The sequence below is a fragment of the Hirundo rustica genome, chromosome 9 (assembly GCF_015227805.2).
Source record: "Hirundo rustica isolate bHirRus1 chromosome 9, bHirRus1.pri.v3, whole genome shotgun sequence".
Lineage (NCBI taxonomy): Eukaryota > Metazoa > Chordata > Aves > Passeriformes > Hirundinidae > Hirundo > Hirundo rustica.
Window position 1 is genome coordinate 23,085,488 of NC_053458.1, and position 21,274 is coordinate 23,106,761.

Sequence of the window (21,274 nt, forward strand, 5' to 3'; positions counted from 1 at the left end):
CCTATCAAAATGCAGCAGAATTATTACACAGGCTGAAGTATATTGTGCAAGGCAATGGCATTAAACATTTTCCACAGAATACTGCACACTTAATATTCCTCAGATTTTGATGTGGGAAATGGGACAGGACAGAGAGACAAAAACACCCAATCCTGATGGCAGTCTTGCTTCAAATGTTGATGAGAGCAGGGCATATCTCTCTGTTCTTTTTTATCACTTTGAGCTGGCGCTGTCACAGGAGCCAAGCAGGAAAGTTTTTAATTTGTGTATTTTGGCAGTGTTGATGGATGGAACAATACCATTAGGCTTTTGTTTTGCAGGAATATAAGAAACCCAAGGTGCTTCTAAGGTCTGTAGGAATAAAATATTCCTATAGTAAAAATCTGAAATTGAATAGGGACAAATAAACATCATATTAATTGAAATTGTTGGGTAAATATTACCCATCAATATGACACACTCTTACCTCTCCATTTCATTAATGTTTAATGTTGAGAAGTTAGTCTACATAAAACAAGAAAAATAAAATGAAAAAAAAAAAATAAGAAGAAAACAACAACAAAACTTTGGACTCACAAACTGAGTGTGAAAAAATCCTTTTTAGCATTTTTGAACCTAAGAAAATGACATGCCTCCCTGAGAAACTGTCCTGCTCTGGGCAGAAATCTTTTGCAGAAAGGAGTTTGTATTTGGTCTGCTTTCCTAGCAGGCATGGCTGAGATCTTTTCAAATGCTTTTTGGTAGAAATATGAGCTACTCTGGAAGTAGAGGGTACCTAAACCCACCAGCACACCTCTAAACAAAAGAAGGCCAGTATATATATTACACACTTTAAATGTGTATGAAGTTAAAATTGCTTGTTTTGCTGGGGAGCTGTCGAAAGTTAGCACCTATTTTTCAGAGCATCAGCACCAAGTGCCATCAAGCCTGCAGCAATACAGCTCACACGTGCTAAAGATGCTCCCCAGTGAGACGCTGCAACGAAACCACTCATAATTATATTTATTCTTTGTGGTACCTGATTATCTAGCAGAAAGTAAAGTTCTGAGACCTCTCAGAGTAAAACCGCTCCCCTTATCATGACTTGACAGATGTAAACCGCTCTGCACTTTTACCTTTGGCTTTATCTTGCCCTCTGCCTGTAGTCTGGGGCTGTCCAGAGCAGCTCCCGCTGTGCCAGCTCGGAGGGATAACCTCCCACAGGGTGAGGGATGTCCCTCCTGGTGCCATGGCTCCTTCCCCCTGCACCCCTCCCAGGGCTGCTCTAGGCACAGCCTGATCCTACCCAAGCATTTCTGTTCTTAGATCCCTGCTTTCCATGTCATCATCTCTGAGATGGGGTTTTCAGAAGAACCATCTTCCTGTGCTCATATCAGACATATTACTCACTTACAAAATATCAGTGCCACTGTGACAACAAACACATTTTATTATGAATTACTAATATTTATTTGAACCAAGACACATTTCTAATTTCAAGAGAGTACTCAGAGTGACAAACTAATGAGAACTGTCACAGGTCACTGTAATTAGAAACGTTTTTCAAAATGCTGTGTAAGGCAACAGCAGCTACAATATTATCCATAATTCATTAAAACTTAAAACATTCAAGAGAATACAAAATTGCTGTATGTGCAACTTTGCCTGAAAGGCTGCATGCAAGAAGAGATAGGAATGTGTTCTAGTTGTATGATAATTTCCCTTTTATTCAAATGACCTAAATCTTTGTCTTTCTTATGATGTGATTACTTTCATAGCAACAGTTTCAAAGCTGTGATCAATTTGAATAAAAAAATTATTATGACTGGATGTTTCAATTCAATGTTTCTACAAGATAATAAAATGAAGGTTAAAGGGGTTTAATATATCCTATCAGCAGTAGGATTCCAAACAGCTGAAAATACATGAGTTTTGAGAGGGAAAAATGCCCCATTTCCATGCCTGCAATGCAGTTAATGAAATAGCCTTACTAATTTAAAGTAATTTCATTTCTAAAAGCTCCAAATGCATGCTTAAAGACAGCTGATCAAGTACTATTTTAAATAACAGCATGTCACATCAAAACAGCTTTCTGATTACCTGGCATTGGTAATTTTTCTCATTTTTTTGCTTAATTTGCCAAGTGTTTTGTGTTCTTTCTTCAAGTAATTTAAATCATTCATTTTAAAACTGGGTGAAAGAAAGGAAAATTAGCAATCCAAGACCCAAGCTATAACTGCTAATGCAGCAAGAACTGCAATATTGTTTTGATTACCCATGAATGGATACATGAACAAGTAGAAAAAGAAATAAAGATGCAGACCTTTGCTATGATCTCTCTTACAAACACAATGCAATTGGAAATTTCTTTACCTGTAACTGTTTGCACATAATTCTGTTACTGTTTTGCACTTAGTCACAGACTTTCTCTATCAGGCATTCTGAGAACACAATAAAATTTATGCTGGAATTTATCATTAAGATTTTTTTATTATTATTAACCTTATAATCTTCTTCTTTAAAACAGGCAAAAATTGAAGTCACACTATCATACCAATGTAGTAACTGGATAGTGGGATACCTAAAAATCCAGATAAAGAGATGAATATTTTCATTCAGGTTTAATACAATGGCCTGCATGTACTATTTAGTCTTGTAACAGTTCATTTTGAGAACCATCGTTACTGGTTATTCAAGCTACAAACTACATTTCACTAAATAAAGCTTGGTGTCTGTTACAAACACAGTTTACAGGGAAACAGTCACAAGTAAAGGACCTCATCGACTTCACATTTAGGACAAGTCTAGGATGCTTGGCTGCGTAGTTAACATCTCAATTAGACTTAAGCACAAGTGACCAGGCAGCTGGACCCTTTATTGAAACGCTTAGTTCCTTGTAAAAAACTCTTGACTAAATTCCTTTGATATTAATGAGGTTTTTATCTTTTTTATTAGATATGTCACACTAAGCTGTACATAAGATTTTCATTGTTTTATTGGTGAGCTGTGGTAAGCAGTCTCAGCAGGGAAAGTCACAGGGTGCACTCTGAAGTTCATGAGATGGGACAGTCAAAAGTGACAGTCAGTTCCCCTCAAGCTTTCTAAAATTGGAAATACACTTATAACGACATTGGTTTCTTAAAATAGCACCAGTAAGATTTCTTTGTCATTTTTGTTCAGGCCTAAGATTATATTACCAAGCTTTACTTTGCAAGCATGAAAAGTTAAACTGTACACTTAAGTGTTTCTTAACAGATTAAGTTGAAATGATTTTTTGTAACTGAAGATTTTGGAGGCATTAAAGAGATCTGTGGTGATTTCAATAGTGAGCAGAATGGAAAGGGTTACATGGAATAATACCCCTAAGAAAATCTCTAAACACAACAAAAACAGCCCTGTCCTCCATGCTCAGCATTGTCTCCTGCTGTCCTGACAAACCTTGTTTACCCAGGCTGGCATCCAGGGCACCAGAGCGGAAATCTCAGAACACAAAAGCATTAAATGACAAGAGAAGGCTTCTTAATTTGGAAGGTGAATTATATTTCAACTGTTTCTGTTCCTGAGTTACAAAGAGCCAATAAAGGAGGTGCTTGAGCTTGAAAAAGCAATCTGCTCCCTGTGTTGGGTGACAGAAATAAATATCTTTGCAAATAAAAAAATTGAAGGGCTCATCACACTTTGTTTTTCTCTTCAGTATTTTGAAGTGGAGCAATATTTCCTCTTTGATTTACCTAATCTCACCAAAACCAAGAGCAGTTACTTTTGGAGAGAGATATTTCTCCTCGACAGGAGATTACCTCTTTTTTCAAATAGCCAGTGGGCCATATAAATCATAGGTGGCCTGCAGACATTTACCTGATAAGGTTCCTAGGGCAGTGCCAGATTTTCTGCTTTGATAAGCCACTGCCCCTCAGGCAGAAAGCAGGAATGATCCTGTGCTTTTAGCCTGCCGCACTGAAATTCCACAAAGCTTCTGAGTGCCTCATTGCAACTTTTTCTATATTGGATTATTTTGCCACATTGAATGACTCCTGGGTGAAGCGAGGAAGTCTCCAGATAAAAGTGAAGTCACATAAATGGGCTTTTAATAATTCTTGTCCAGATTTTAAAGTTGTACCAGTGTTTTTCATGCTGTGTACATACTATGTTCATCATTACAAATAGGCTTTGATGCTGAGTTGTAAGAGACATCCATTCTCTTACAGCACTTGCAGAAGTTTTAGAAAAGCCAAGCCCCAGCTTCTTCCATCACCTCAGACTATGTGCTTTCAAGGTACCTTTCTTACCAAACATGAAAAGTTCAGCAGACATAAAAGTTTTGGGTTTCACTTCAGCATAGCACTATGCTTTATAGTGTGTCATTAAGTGTAGAAACACTTTAAGACATTTTCTGGAATTAGACTTTACAGCTATTGGCACCATGTATCAATTTCATAGCAAAGCAAGGAATAAAGTGCAGAAGTCAGAACTTGCAGGCTTCAGAATTGAGTTTTCAGAGCATGTAGGAATGAATAGTTCTACTTCATATTTTATTATTCTCATTTGTTTAAACTATCTTATAATTCTTGTTTATTACACAGGGAATTTAATAAATTCCCACTGTTCCAAAGTGCCAGATAGACTGACAATAATGTTGAGAATACCACAACTTTGGTAATAAATATTACCAAAAAAAATAATTGTAATTCACATTCACATATACAAGTGATTTCCGGAATTATTAAAGTAGTGATAGAGGAACTTGTTACATGTGGTTTTTGAAACACTCTGCAGGCTTTCCCATCTCAAGACCTCAGTTTGCCATTGAGAAATATAAAGTGGGTAAATCTAAAACAACTCTAGTTCTCTCCTGTGGAGATGCATTATTTTCTGCAGGTAAAAGACCATCTTCCAGGTCCAGAACCAACTCAGGATGTCAAGAGTTACTTTTCAGTTGCCCATTACTTCTGTTCCCAAGCCAGAAATAAGAATTATTAAAAGTACTGCAAAGTTATTTTTTAATAATACTTCTCACTGCACATGTATCAGGATTCACTATTTTACTGAAGTGCTGTTTCAAAAATTCCCTGGTACTTGATACTGCAGTAAACTTCAAATTTTCTTTCATCTATTTGCATGCTTATCAATTTTTTTTTCTGCTGTAAGAATTTTATAGACCAACATTTTGTAATTTAGTACTTTGAAATCTATAGAAATTATTGCTTCACTTCTAATGTTGTGCTTCATTAGCTTAAGAGTGAGTAACTGTATTTGTGCTAATGAATACAACCAAATTCATCACTAGTTACTGTCACTAAGACATTCAAAGAAGAGGGCACGCTTTTGAAAAACTTGAACAAAACAGAATCATGCACATTCTTAAAGGACAGAAAATTTATCACATTGATTTGACTGAATTTAGCTCAGTGATCAAACGTCATTCAGTAAAACTTGGTGGCTTTTAACTGTCTGCAACTCTCTAGTAGCATGCTGATAAACACGTGGTGCTGGATTGATAGGTACGGGGTTTTTTCATGTTTTACTGCAATCCTTAATTGCTTCCCTGAGAGTAACAATGACCAATTCCCAGTGGTTACTTTTTCTAAGGAGAATTTAACAAGGGAAGTCAGAAATGAGGGCCAGTAGTAGTCAGCAACTTTGGTGACTTTTTAAGATTTCTTGAACACTGTTTGAAAAAAGAAGGGCACTGTCAAACTTCAATCTCATTGGGGGGAAACTCAGGACTGCAGCTCCATCTGTGCACTCCTCCTTTCACACTGCAGAGCCCTGACAGAGCAGCTGAATTACTGCAGCAAAAATCAGCATAAAAAGCTTTTTATGGAAGAGAATTCTTGTTTAATCAGAAGCCATCTACTTCAGTTTCCATAAATCTTAATGACCATACATTAGCACATAATGCCTTTAAACACTCTTTCTATTATATTAAATTTGCAGTAAGTAAATGCATTTGGGTTCTTCTGAATTGGAGATGAGACATTCTGCAATATAAATGAAATTGCTTAATAGCTGTCTTCAAACCGTACATTCCAGATTATTTTTTCCACAGAAAAAAAAGAAAAAGGCAAACCAAATTACTTCATTTAATATCAGTTCCTACCCTGATAAAAATTTTTCAATTTACAGTGTGACACTTTCTCTTCCAGAATTTTCATCTCAAACAAATGAAGCTATAAAACACTTGGTTTCTCCCCTTAGGAATGTCATTGTTCATCTCGTTTGTTAATCCTATTGACAGCAAAGTTTTTTTTCCAAACAGGCTGGAAGCACTAGTGAATGTTTTCGTTTTAGCAAAGATTTCCTATTTGTTTTTTTATGTTTGAGGACTCCAACCCCTGCTCTCCGTTCTCACTGATTCTCACAATAGGCACCTGCACACACCACTTGAGGATAAGCACCACAAATCCTCAGTTTTGTCTTACAGTGCAGAGAAGTCACATATTTTGACTAAGCAGTTGTACGTCAGAACAAAAATGTTTGTTTGTGCACTGTAGGTTATGAGAGAAAGAGTAGTTACACTTTCACCCCTCTCTCTACTGCTCAGAGACATTATTCATGGAACAATCACAGGTATTTGCAGCTTTTGGGGACAATTATTCAAGAACAGAGTTAGATATTGCCAAAAAATATAGGGCTACATCTTTTATCAAATGTTTCAAAATCCTGACAATGTTGCGTTTAACTACTTGACTGTTGCTGTGTATTATTTGGTTTTATACTGTATTTCATTTTTATATTGGGTTTTGTAATGGTTTCTTCTGTACTTCCCTGTTCCCCTGGAAAATGTAACATCCCGAGGTTTGTCCCTGCCCCTTTTCCCTGCCCATTCTCCCACACTGGAATGGAATCCAGCTCTGTTCCACTCCCACTTTATCCCTGAATGGGTAGTGGCTTGTCCCTGCCTTTAGCCCCTTCCCTGATATAAGCCAGGGCAACACATGGAAAAACTCTCCTGCCTCGGGGACTGGGAAGGGGCTCCTGACCCTGCAGGGACAGGACCACAGGAGGAAGACTGAATACAGCTCTGATTTCCCCTGGATCAAGTGCAGACCTTCCTTTGCCACTGATGGGAACCTGTGCTCTCTCTAAAGGAAAACGTTCACAGCCACTCCTGGGTTTTTGGGGCCCTGAGGAAAAATCCTTCCAGCTGTGGTCTGTCTCTCCAGCTAGCCAAGGCAAAAACAGAGCCGGGGCTCTGAGAGAGAGAGAGAGACCAGCCACGCTTGACAACGCTGCAATTGGGTGAGCGAGCCAACTGTATCCACTGCAGAGAACATCAACCACTACTAACCAAAAGTGAACCCTAAGCCACACTGCTCCACAGTAAAGATTTGAACTGTCTGCTACAAAAACAGTGCTATTGATCCTCCCAGGGTGATTTGAACTTATAGAAACATAACATAAAGGGGTTTTTTAAGACTCCCAGACTACAAATTTTGCCCATGATGCAATTATGACCAGAGCAGTGTCCTGCTGTACCCTTGGAAGCTCTGGTAAGGTTAGTTAACCCCAGCCTGGGTGCCCTCTCAGTGACAGCAGTGGACAGGAACTTGTTCCTCTTCAGCTTCCAGACAAATAGACATCAGTTTTAATCCCCTTTTGACTTTTCTTATTTCACATGAATCATCCATTTAGAGATGGAGGGTGGGGGGTTCCTTCTCTCTAGTGGTGTTTAAAGCAGCCTATATATAGCCACACTTGAACAGAATTAGATTTTATAACTAAAGAGCCCTATTACATAATAAATCATGTAATAACAGGCATTAATAACTGACAAGATGATGATGATGAATGCTAAGAAAACTCATCAGTAATAGGGGATCATGTTATTGCAACAAGGTTATCTTACGTAGGGTAGTAACATTTACACTTGGAAAAAAATTCCTCTGCACTACACAGACAAATCTTCATTTTACAGGGGCCCATGAGCAGCCACCACTTTTGCTGTACAATTATAAGAAGTTTACTGAACATTTTCTTCCAGGACAGTGATAAAATTGGGTGCTTTTCCTATTATAAATTTACAAATTCTATATGTCAGGGAAAAATAAAACATGCTGATTCATTTAAGACTGGAAGGATAGAGTAAATATAATTTAAACTGAGCAAACACCAGAAAACTACTGTCAGAGTAATCTAATTTTCAAAATTAGTATGAAAATACACATCACCCTACAAAATTCCTTTCTAATCATCCAGTTTTTCCCAAGTTAACTTAAGCTTTATATTAATTTTGAATGTAATGCAGAAAAAGAAAGTTAACTTTTTTATTTTTTTAGACATTTAAAAAAATCAAAATTTGTGAAAAGTTTTAGCCACGCATTTACTTAATTTTAATTTGGAGAAAATACACCAGATACACAATCTACTAAATGTATTACTACAACAGATTGTTAATTTCCTTGAAATTCAATTACAAAACCCGATTTGAGCAATTTAATGTTTGACAAGCTACAAATAATTTCAGTTAACGAGGCAGTTTTACAAATTAGCCCCATGTCACATTCCACTTTTGTGAATGACATTCACTCAAAGCATTTTTATTAAGCTGATTATTACTGTGGTATCCGGCACCTCTTTTAGACAGCTTTTCTTACAGGCAATGTCATTTTACTCAATTGCTCAGAACTATAAGAATATGGACTATTAAAATACGAGTGATTATAATTTGCTTCCAAGCTAGCAGAGCACAGCAGCTCAGGAACTAATCTATAGCGGCATCCTCCACATTCACTTCAGGGAACTCATGTTTGCACCAGTTCCAAAGCTGTGGATTGCCGAACTTTAATCAGAGCTGGGCGGACCTGGCCTTGGAATCACTGCATTTGGAACAATTGCAGATGTATTTTGTTTTTATTTTGGAAGATACAAAGAGGCATTACAGAGGCTGGGCACTTGAGATTCATAGAATTTCAAAACTAACCTACTTATTCCCTTAAAATCAGTACAAAATTTACTATTGACTTATATGAATATACAGCTAAACTAGTGGTAAGTAATTTTGCATTTGCTTTTTCAGAAAAAAATATGAATTTAATTTTTGACTCCCTCAAGAGATGGGCAAAGAGTGTTTGGCTAAATTTTAACAACCCTTCTAAACTTAGCTTTTATGTATTTAAGCAGAAACTGTACCTGTATATAATAAATTAATTGATTAATTTGGTTGATTGAAATCTGTGAATTTGACCCCTTGACTGAATAAAAAAGAAGAAAAGGAATTGATTTGCTGTTTACAAGCCTTCAGTTTCAGGAGTATCATCTCCAGTATGCCTAAGACTGGGGAAATCTTAGCTTGTTTCACTAAGTGTCCAAAGAAATGCCAGATAATTTTTAAAATGCTCATATTTTCATATTTAAGATTTTAACATAATAAGATATCTGTTAGGCACATCCTCCCTCCTCAAGGATAAAACACCCTATGGAAAATTATAACTGAAAAGTAACTGTTAAAACATATAGATGGGAATTCTTCAGGATAGAGAGAGAATTTCACAGGTCCAGATGTTGGAATCTCCAACATTAGCTGTAAAAACAGATGCCCTTTCAGTGCTATTACTTAGATAAATTCTTTTTCCTTTGAACTGCCAGATATGCATATGGAAGAGTGTAAATGTCTAGGAAACTGTAATTAAACAGGACATTTAAAGTCAAAACCATTAGGCCCTGGCAACATTTTCTTATTTCTTGACAAAAATTCCTGGGCGCAGAGTCTGAACAAGGCAACAGCAAGGTTAAAATGTGGATGGAGGAAACAGAATCACTGAAATACAGTGGACACCAGAAGTCAAGCACATTGCAGCTATGAAGGCCCTATATAGGTTAAAAGAAAATACACCCTAGATTATAATTAGCCGGTTTTCTATTTAATGTATTTATAGTTTCAGCTGGTTGGGGATGAGTATAGCGTAAGCTCTTCTGCACATGGAAGGGAGTGAACACACTGATTTCAATAGCTGAGTTATTACACATAATTTCATGATTTTACTGAGTTGCTGATTCTAATTTTATGGCTGTGAAACACTTGAAGTGTTGTGTTTCTGCACCGGGTTTTTTTGTAGTTGAGTTTCTTCTTTTGGGTTGTGGTTTGCTTGGGGGGTTGGTGTGAAAAACCTGCTGTATGTGAAAGTACCATAAATGAGCACTAAGAAATACTTAAAATTGCACAGATCTTGAATATAAAAGGCAGTTGAGTGCCCTCTTTGTCCTCCCAGGCAGTACAAAGCACTAGAAAGTGATGATAAGAGCAAAACAAAAGTAGTTCTCAACATTTGGATGAACTACCTGGTGCAAAAAGTTTTCCTATTTGGTTTTGGGGGGCTGGGGGGAGGTCCTCGTTCATTTTGGTTTTTGGGGTTTTTTTTCATCACCTAAATTATTCAGACAGACTGATGCTGTTTTGAGTAGAATTCATTTTCCAGAGCTGCAGACAAATATGCACTACAACATATATCACTTATGAGCAGTGGTTTCAGGGGCTGCCTATTGATTTCATAGCTGTACACATGGATCACAACCTTCTATTTTAATCTAAGGTTTCCTTATTAGATGGTGCTCAGATAGTTTGGGTTTTTTTAGGGACAGTAATGCATTCATGGTACGCACAGACAGGTGTTCTTCAGGAAATTCTCTGCTCATTTATCATCACATGGCTTTTTTTGGATCAATGGTAGAATATGAAGAACTATCAAATATAAAATGACTGACGGTACAGTTCATGGCAGAAAAAGACCCCAAAGGTTCTCCAGCCACCTCTGTGGCGGTCTGAACTTCATTGCAGGCCATGTTCTGTTATTTTTTATCCCTGCTTAGGAGAGGAAGAATAGGAATCCTCCCCTCAAATGAAGGAACAATACAAAGCTGCCTTTCAGCAGAACTGAAAGGTCAGCACTAACTGGGAAAATGGCTTCAGCTGCTGAAAGCACACACATCCTGCCTGTCAAGGGTGCTGATTTGGCTCGTTCTGTACCAAATTAATCTTGCTATGCAGGGAATTGGGCTAGCAGCCGTCAGCCAGTGACCCACGACATTTCTGTACCCTGCATGGGAAATAACTCACTCAACAAAAGCCCATGGAGCACAATGTGGAACAGTCACAGCCTTCGCTGAGCAGAATACCAAGGTTTCCACCTGCCATACGTTTAGGAGTACATGATTCCCTGAAGCAACCTGAGGGAAAGCAACGCATGGTCCCAAGATGCTTAATCTTGTGAGAACACAGTCACAACGCATTGCCTTAGCTGATAAACTCAAGAGATCACTATTTGTTTAAGACAAGACTTGTACTAGACAGATAGGTGCTGTTAAGGATCCCAATTCACCCTGGAATTTATACACTGAGGCAGTCTCTAACTACCCTGTCTCATTTAGCATCAATCCATGAAAGGACCCCATTATATCTTTAGTTAGGTGAGACTGACCTACAGCTGAGAAGTTGCTGTATTTGCACTCATCAGTAGATGACTGCTTTATCAGTTAAGCACTACTCTGTGCAACTTGTATGGTATGGCAGCTACAAAATGTAACTGTATAAGAATCTCTTCATTTGCTTAAATTAAATAGGAAAAAAGGAAAGGGTTCATCCCCTCATTAGACTCAAAGTGCAGAGGGGGTAATACCAGAAGGTGGAAGAGGTGATCAGGGAAAATGACACAAAAGTCTTAATTTTAGACTGTTTTAAGTTATGGAAGCCTCGTCTTTAACACAATATTTATATATTATATAATATGCTATTTTACTATTAAAAGTACCATATAATTCAGAATAGTATTAATAAAAGAAAATGCACACAACGTACGTGTGTGCGTGTGTGTGTCCCTGAACCAGTTGTGTCTGACAGCATATGATTTAAATCTTGGCTGTCCATGGAGCATTCTAAGCAGAAAGCAGGAAAAATGCAGATGAGATAATTAGTCTGGAGATGAGACAATTGGTGCAGATGTACGTCTATGCATGAAGATTCTGGGATAAGGAAAGGCCAAGTACTTTTCCTTAAGCCTCTGAGAGCTGTGCTACAGATTTACTAAGAAGGAAGATTTCAAAACAACTGCTTCATCACAAGCCAATTAAAATTAGAATTATACTGTCTTAAAGTTTTGAAAAGCTGTCAGATCTACAGATAATTCCTCAGACCTTAATGCTGCAATGCATGCCCAGTCTATTTTTATGTCTGTATGAAATAACACCCACCACAATGTGTTGTGGGGGAAAAAAACACAGCACAGGCATATTGAAATACATTTAACACAGCCAAATTTTATCTTTAAAATCTGGTTTTATGTAATGTGCTTAGACACAATCTATTCTACATGCGTGCTTATATGTGGACTTTTAACTGGATTGATTTGTCCTGTAGAAGCAATAAATTGAATGCACAAAAACAATGAGATATTATGAGTTCCTTGTGGTAGAACAGGAATTCTATTACTCTACTATTACTATAAACATGGGGTTTGGACTCCTCTTAAGTGCTTCATATCAACTGAATTATGTTTCCACTGATTTGGGGTAGGGTGCCATCTTTGGCAGCCACCCTGTGTGACACATACAGCTGTACTACAGCTGCACAGATGATTTGGCTCAACAGACACCAGCTCGACCAGCCCAGCTCCACATAAACAAGTCCCCGGACACGATAACGACAGGTCGGATTTAAACCCAGACAGAGAACCTCAGCCAACCCCGGTGAGGCACAGACACACCCAGATCAGTGCCCAGTGAGCTGGGCAGAGTTGAGACCCTTGCCCAGTCGTGTCTGTAAGCGCAGGAAATTTGAAAGCCCTACAAAAGGAGCTGCTGGACAGTAAAGGTGAGTAGTCACTGCAGGAACTCAGGGTGGTAACGTCACATCCCTGTCTCATCTCTCACCCTGCAGCGACAACCCCAGGCTTGTTCTAGAGACCTCGAAGGGCACATACATCCCAGCTCCTGAAGGTGTGCAGAGATAGCACAAATTATTTGGATTCTACAAAATTAATATTTAGTTTTGCTCCACAAACCATTCTTTGCCTCAAATTCACATTTTAGGGCAGTGTTTGCCATAAAATAAGGAGCCTTTCCTTTTCCCGACTCTTTTACCAGTATTCAGAACACTCAATGAAAGCCTGTGTCCTGCTGTGCCTCAAGATCAGTGAGATTAGCACTTTTTGAGTTTAAGGGCTTTTGGTTTTCGCTGTTGTTGGTCCTCAGCAAGAGAGATTTAAGAGCTTCTTTGAGTGATATTCACTGCAATATATACACATCTTCAGAGGCCAGCCACAATCTGCTCCCTTGTCTTGATACACCGATTTTGTACATTTTAAATATTAGTCCAAAATTTCAGCTGGCATCAATAAATGTAAAATACACAGTAATTGACAGAGTGAACTATGTGCTTGTGCAATTAGTGGTTTTGTTGGATTGTTGTAAATACAGGGATTACAGAATAGAGTACAGAAGAATGAAGAGTATAAATGATGCCATTGATCTTTCAAAGAGTAAAAAAGGAAATAAGGGAGACAAGATTGTGAGGCTGGAGCTTGACCACTACAAATATTAGAGAGGCCACTATAAACTCACACAATGCCCCACAGCAAATGCTGCAGGGCTCCAGGTAAGAGAGGGGTGCAGGAAACAGGTCAGGAAGCAGCGGGTCAGTCGTTCATTGGGACTGCTCCTGTTACCCAGGGCTACTTCATTTCCTACAGCAGTGTAGTGTAATCTCAGAAATGCACCATTGTCTTCTGCAGGTGCCTCTGGAAAAGCATGGCAGAATTGCTTTGCAAGAAATACAGACAATTAATTTCAATTATTTTAGACCAGATGGTGTCAGTTCATATTCCTCTATAAAACACAGATACAAAACATGATAATTTAAAACTACTGCCCTTGTAGGCTATCATTACAGGTACAACACCTTTTTGTCATTATTTGGAAATTTGAAATACAGTCACAAAAGAAGAATAAGGACTAAGGAAAAATATAAACGAGAAAAATTAGAAATGCCGAGTTATAAACTTCCAGAGTTTTCAGAATTGCTTGATCACAGCAAGATGAAGATTGTGTAGGTCAGCACTGTTCCCAGTTGTGAAAAATGACAGAGATTTGAACAGTCAGTTCTACTGCAGCAAAACTCAGCTCAAACAAGGAACCTTCACTGAGGAACTTGCCCCATTTAATTAAATAAAAGGTTGTTTTTCAAGTTCTTGGAAACCATCAGTGCCCACTGTTCTTATTCTTGGGGGAAAAGATTTAGTCAGCACATTTAGCAGCACCAGCTATGGCCCCAAATGCCCCCATCTTAGTTCATTCTTTCGAATCTCAGATATATTTCTGCAATATCCTTTGGTTCAGAAAGAATCACAAAACCAAGATTTGACGAATTATTTATTCTTATTTTCCCTAGCACTCAAGTGCTTCTCCCCATCACTGGCAATTTCCATTTGCTTATATTTCCCCATTCCCTTCCTCTGCTTTCTTTCTCAAGGGATACCGGTCCTTCCATTCAGTTGGATTGCTCACTCTAAAAGCGAAGTCTGAGATGGAAGAAGAATATAAACCAGAATGGTTCTTGTGAATTTTGGCTTTCCTCAAAATAAATATGTATGGAGATCTCTGACAGTTGGGAAAGTTGCAGGAATTTACTTCTAGGTTGCAAACCTATTTTCTTGCTATCATAGGTGCTGCATGCTTGTATTTAAGGCACTGGTAAAATTGCATACAGTTACCACCACCTAAATACCTGGCTAGTCATAACCCCCATGTTCCCATAATTAATGGAAATGGATAAGGAATATAAATTTGTTGAACAGTTGGGTGTCTGTGATTTTAAGATATTTTAACCTGGCACGGAAATCTGAGAGCTGATGAAACCTCCTTACTTCCTGCAGGCCCAGATTTTGTCACAATACACGTAAGTTTTCCTGTGTGGAAAACAGATTAGTTGCACAATGATTAGTTGCACATTCTGTCTGGTGCCTGCTTTGTACATGGCTCATGCTCCCTTTGCACAGAGGTTAACAACTATGCTGAATAAAATGGGGCACATAATGAGGAATTTCCTGATTTGACTTTATGTTACAGTGCATTTCTGTGTTCCAAAGTCTGCCTTCAACTGCAGTTCCCGTGCTCTGAGGGCATAGTTCTGATCTAGGTCGTTCTCAGACAACAAGGTACTGATAACTTTAACATTCCTACTAGAACAACACAACAATTACTAACAAATCATCTGATTTTCAAAACATGTGTTCTGCGCATACAGCAGTGGAGAGTGCTGAGACAACCTTGTGCAGTGCTCTAACAAGATGACAAATGTTCTCTTGACTATTAGCCAGCCATCCCTCCTCAAAACCCACTCATTCCCACTCCAAACACTCCACACACTTCCACAGAGCATGTTACAGAAGAGATTGTTTGCCTGAGAAATCTTAGTGACTTGATCAATTCATTAGCCAAACTTCTCAACAACTGGAAATTTAAGTTCGGAGGCCTAAGCCACATATTTTATCGCACACATTTAGGAGACAGCCACTTTAAATGGCGTGTAATGAATATGTAAGCAAAGGAAAGGCTTAGTTTCAGGACTTGCAAGGACCACAGCAACATTCCCATTCCAACTGCCATGTCTGAGTTTCTGAATTCCGCAGGTATGGATCAAACCTCTCCACTCTACGCTCATCTAAACACTGAGCTGTAACTGTTCGGCTTGGAACATGTTCCACTTATATTGCAAGTATTCTGCAGGCCTTTTTCCACTGCAGATCTACAATTACAGTGAGGTCTCATGTCTGATTAAGGAGTGTATTTCACTCAATACTAAGAGCCTGGGGGTGAACAGCATAGAAAATCTATTGTGAATGCAAAGAAATGACCATATTAGTTTTTCATCTAGCTACAGGCATGAGTTCCTTCAATGCTGCTGCAAAGTTTTAATGATACTACAATATATGTCAGAGAATTTTGAAAAATATTATTATATATATGGTAAGAATGCAGCATTTGCCTGGTAAAATAATAGACAAGCATGTTTTAATAATTTATGAAACTGAATATACAGACTGTCTGAAAGCCCTTTTATCATTTCCCACTACCAAAAAAGGAACACTACCTTTAAACAATACAGAGAAAATATTAATGTTGTTAACTCCTTGTCAGAGGTGGAGAGGATTCTGGAAAGTCAAATGATAATGAAACTCTACAAAATCATCAGGGATATGAAAATCAACACGGTAAGTTGACCAGCAGACACACACCAGAGCAGAAAAGAGCTGTTTGGAAAGAAACAGTTTCCAGCTGTAGTTTCCATAAGTAGATCAGATCTTAAGCTTCAGCTGATCAGTTCTTAAGCTTCAACTGTCCATGCAGTGTCACCAGGAAGCACCCAGAGGATTGTGGGAAATAAGAAAATAAGAAAAAATAAGAAAAGCCTTAAGGGCCTTTTTAACCTCTGTAAAATCCTGTTCACTCCTGTTCACCAAAAAGCATTCTGGGAGGGGCTCAGCTGTGGGTCAGATGGATGGAGAACGGGTTGATGGTCACCTTGTGCACGAGGCAGTGACCAGCTGGTGAGACACATGGGGACTGCGTGGGCACGGAGGTGCACGGGTGGAGGGAGCATGAGCAGTGACACCGCACTGGCAGGCAGCCAATGCCTGCTCCTTTTGGGTTAAGTTTAGAACATAAAAGAGTTTGGTTTGTTGCAATAAATGATCTCCCTTAGGACAAGCAAGGAGGCCCGCGTGTCTTTGTTCCCCATTGCTATGGAGGATCATACCCGCATTAGCCCATCTGATACCACACCCAGCAGAAGCAGGGAATGCACAGAAACTACCTGGTGAGATGGTCACTGGATGGATTTCACATTCTTTGAGTCAGGTGTGGTTACAACACGTATGAAAAGTTATATTCCAGATAACACCAATAATGAAATTGCGGAGCAACCACAGTTTGAAGCAGATTCTCATAAATGTTTTCAGAAATAAAATAACAAATTAATTAACTGTAAAAATATCACTTAGCATTGAAAAGCATGGACTGAACAGACAAGTATCATTCCAACCTTGAAGAGTTCACCAGTCCAACAGGCACATGAGTGATGCTGAAATCTATGTTTGCTCCTTTTTAATTCTGCTTAATCATAGCAAACACATTACAATTAGTGTACTGGTTAAAATGCTCTATAATTAATATGTCACAGTATGCAAAGACAAACTCAAACCAGGCAATTTTAAAACCAATTACTGCACCCTGTGAGATAGTCAGTGATAAAAATTTTGTCGTGATTTTTTAAATATAAAAAGATACTAAATACCTTCTACGTTGGTCTTTGTACTTCAGACACTTATAGTATTTATACGGTACCTCCCAATTTCTCACTTAAGATCAAACAAACAAAAATATATGTACCGCATAATCCTAGGGGTTGATGGCTCCCACAGACTTAAGAAAATAAAACCAAAAATAAGCATTTTTTAACGTTTTTTTAAATACTTCTGAGAGAAACAGTAACCTAACCAAATGGACAGGAACAAAACCCCTGGAACAAAACCCCAGGACTTATTCTATATGAACCAAGAACAACATGACCTGAGTTGCGTTGAATAACATAAATATCTATATAAATATCTATATAAATATATATGCATGCTAAGTGCATTCATATCAATCAGAGCAATCAGCAAAGAGACTGTTTCTCCTCCTATGGCTCCGCTACCCTGAAGAGAAACAGCTGCACAGCATCCCATCAGCAGGAAGGAAGCTCAGAGCCCATTTCAATGCTGCTTAATTCCTGCTTCCTCCGTTTAGATGAAAAAACTCCTATCCCATCCCACCTCATTGTGAAAATGCATCTCTCAAGCGCATGCACCAAGTGTTTCTGCTCAGCAGCATTGAAAGAGATGAGACAGCACGTGCTGAGAGAGGCAAAGTCTCTGAAGGACACAGAACCTTCCAACACCGCCTAACCTCCACTGCACCTCATGTTAGGTTTAACTTTAGGAATGACTGTGAATTGCTTTCTCACAGATGTGGAAGACACAAAAAGTCAACACAAAATCTCTGGCATGATCTTCATGTGCAGGACTCACTTATTTTACTCTTCCTCCTATTTAGGAACATTAATTTCTTTCATGGAATTCAGCATAGCTTGAATTACACAATCACACTTTCTTTTTGTTGTGTATTATTTGGGTTTACATTGTATTTCATTTTTATATTAGGTTTTGTAATGGTTTCTTCTGTACTTCCCTGTTCCCCTGGAAAATGTATCATCCCAAGGTTTGTCCCTGCTCCTTTTCCCCGCCCCTTCTCCCACACTGGAATGTAATCCAACTCTGTTCCACTCCCACTTTATCCCTAAATGGGTAGTGGCTTGTCCCTGCGTTTAGCCCTTCCCCTGGATATAAGCCAGGAAAAGCACGTGGATTTTCTCTTGGCTCAGGGACGGGGACAAGGACTGGCTACCGACCTTTCAGGGGCAGGACCACAGGAGGAAGACTGAATAAAGCCCTGATTTCCCCCCGGATCAAATGCAGACCCTTTCTTTGCCATCAACAGGTGCCTGCTCTCTCTAAAGGAAAAGGTTTGCAGCCGCTCTGGGATCTTTGGGCCCCGGAGGAAAAATCCTTCCAACTGTGGTTAGTCTCTCAAGCTAGCAAGGCAAAAACGGAGCACGAACTCCGAGAGAGAGACAGCCACACTTTCTGGGTTTTTTTAATGGCATTAATCTCTATATTTTTTTAATTTAAAAAAGCTTTCCCAGTCTTTTGTCCCACAGCCTCTTTCCCTACCCCCTTTTAAACCGTACAGTGGAAGAACTGCTGCCTGTTACAGGAGGTGAGTTTCTTTCCACGCCTGTTTGTTCAGTGGCCAACCCCCAGTGCTGGGCAGCTTTCCAGCAGGAGAATCTGGACTTCAGAGCCTGACCTTTAAGTATTCTGCAGTCAGTGTGAAAGTTTCCATTGATTTCAATGGCATTTGCAGCAGAGCCTTGGCCCTTAGTGTGACCTTATTTTCTGCCTAAAATGTAAATTGTTGACAACATTGGCAAAGGTAATCAATTTTATTCCAGCTGTAAACTTTATTTTATTGGCTAGTGTAGCCCTACAGACCTGTGTGAAGAAAATTCTAAGCCCTACAATATTATAAACCTTACAAACTTAAAACTAATGCAGCAGAATTTTCAAAACCACACCCACCCACAATATTCCCATCAATATTTTAAGGTAGTTTATAGGATTATGTACAGCTACAGATCTGAAGATCAGTACACTCCTCCAAACAATGCTGTCCAGTAAGTCAATGGGTTTCTTCCATGGAGTTCTCATTAGGTGAGGACCTCGGCATTGCATTGTTTATGGTGTAAAAAGAGGTTTCTTGGCATGCAGTTACAGGTATAGATGTATAATCCCAAGAAACTATTTTCTTAGCTGATTGACATGAATTCGTCCCTGAGTAGCATTGAAATGATGTGCTAACACACCATGCAATCAGGGAGCAAGGTCCAGCACCAGTTCTACCACTGGCAGTCTCGTTCAAATAGCTCAGACTCGGGAGCTGCATTACTATTCAGTGTGAAAGCTTTCACCCTGTGATGTGAAAGGCTGACCCTTTTGTGCCCTGTACAGCTGGTGGTTCAGAGCCAGAGATAGCATTTATTCAACTTGAGCTGTCAGACAGAAAGGGCAAATTTACCAGCAGGTAAGTGAATTAAGCACTGTTCAGTAGTTAATAATATCTAATTATTCATGACACATCTGTCATATGCTGTTAAGAGGACATTAAAAATGCTAATGTCTGGGCCTTCTATCCAGTAACACATCTGCTGAGAAACACAGAGTGTGTGTTTCAGGTACTGCAGATTGCATTGTGGCTTTCTTCTCCTCACAAAAAATATATTTCATAATTTTATTTACTTTCAAGTGAGCTGCAGCTTTGGTAAAACAAAAGCAAAATAAACAGAACTTGAAAAATCCCTGGTTGCTGCAAAGGGCAGTGTAACATCATGCTGTAATGCCTGCTGTTCATAATCCAGTCAGAACTCTATAGCACTGCTCTGTATCTTTGCAATGCAGCACAGAGCAGGTATTTTCCTTTGGTGTTATTTCTGGCTGTTTAATTTCCATTTTGGATGCTATACCAGGGCTTTGCTAGTTTCCTATAAAGCAAACAACCATGAACTCTATTACCCTAAATGAGACAAATGTTTGACCCGTCTCTCTATCAAGTTAAGCAGTAAGAGAATGATGATATACAAAGATTTGCAGAACTCAGTACTGGAATATCTAGCCTGGAATTTACCCTAAAAAGAGCTTCAAATATCTCCCATATAATCTGGTATTTAATTTCTAGAAATGAACAAGTTTAAATAACTCCTGCTGATCCTCACGCTTCAGTGGGAATAAAAGCATCTTCAGAGTGAGGCTATCTTGCTCTGAAATAAAAATGTAAATATTTCTATTGAGTCTGCTTCTGGCATCCTTAATGAAAGGACTAAAATTTCTGAAGATAGCTGAACTAGTGCCAGTCTATATAGCTACTCTTCCACAGCTACAGATGGAGTTTGTGTTCATCACTCTCCTCATTTTTACTGTTATTGGCACTAATGTAAATATATTTTATAAACATTTTCTGTATAAGGATTGTTTTGGTAGTTCTAATAGTATTGATATTTGCTTGTCAAGTATAATATGCCCTCATCAGGCACAGAAGAAAATCATCTCTTCCTCCTGGCAGCTTAAGTACCAAACCCAATCAATTTAACCACTTGATGCTTTGCTAAATTGCACATAGTTCCTGATTGAAAAGCCCATGCACGTGCTAATTGACCTGAATTTCAGGGGGAAGAGGGAGGTTTAATTGCTCTCAGTTCAGCACAGCCACATCCTTGCTCTTAGCTGAGAGGACCCAGCTAAGTGGCCAGCGATTCACATTGCCCACATCACTTGTAGCATCCTGGGAGATAAGGACTGATCATCCACTCTCCAACAGATCTTCCCCAAGAGCCTTCCAGAGAGGGCTCCAAGGGCGCAGCTCATCCGACAAGTCTGGAGCAGTCAGAGCATCCGTTTATCAAACTGAAGTTCCTGGCATGGGTCATTCCCCTGTACCCTGTCACAGCGTCTATCCTTGGAAATATTCTAAATGTGTCTGGAAAAGGTCCCAGGAATACGAGTCTGAGTCCAAATCTGACCCTGCTTCAAGCAAGAGCTTGGACAAGAGACCTCCAAATGTCTTTTCTGACCTGAATTATCCGCTGACTTTTCAGTACAGGAGAGTAATAAGTAAACATTAAAAATCTAATTCCTGAAAAAATAGAAAAAACATG

The 21,274-nt window shown here is 38.9% G+C and overlaps 1 protein-coding gene across 1 annotated transcript in view; it reads right to left on the minus strand.

Moving 5' to 3' along the window:
- Positions 1–213: 213 nt before the first annotated feature.
- Positions 214–21,274, minus strand: part of LOC131378604 (uncharacterized) — a 170,159-nt gene continuing 149,098 nt past the window's right edge. The window contains exon 4 of the mRNA XM_058421765.1: positions 214–383. Within this exon, the coding sequence (XP_058277748.1) occupies positions 214–383 (170 nt within the window). The remainder of the gene's footprint in view (positions 384–21,274) is intronic.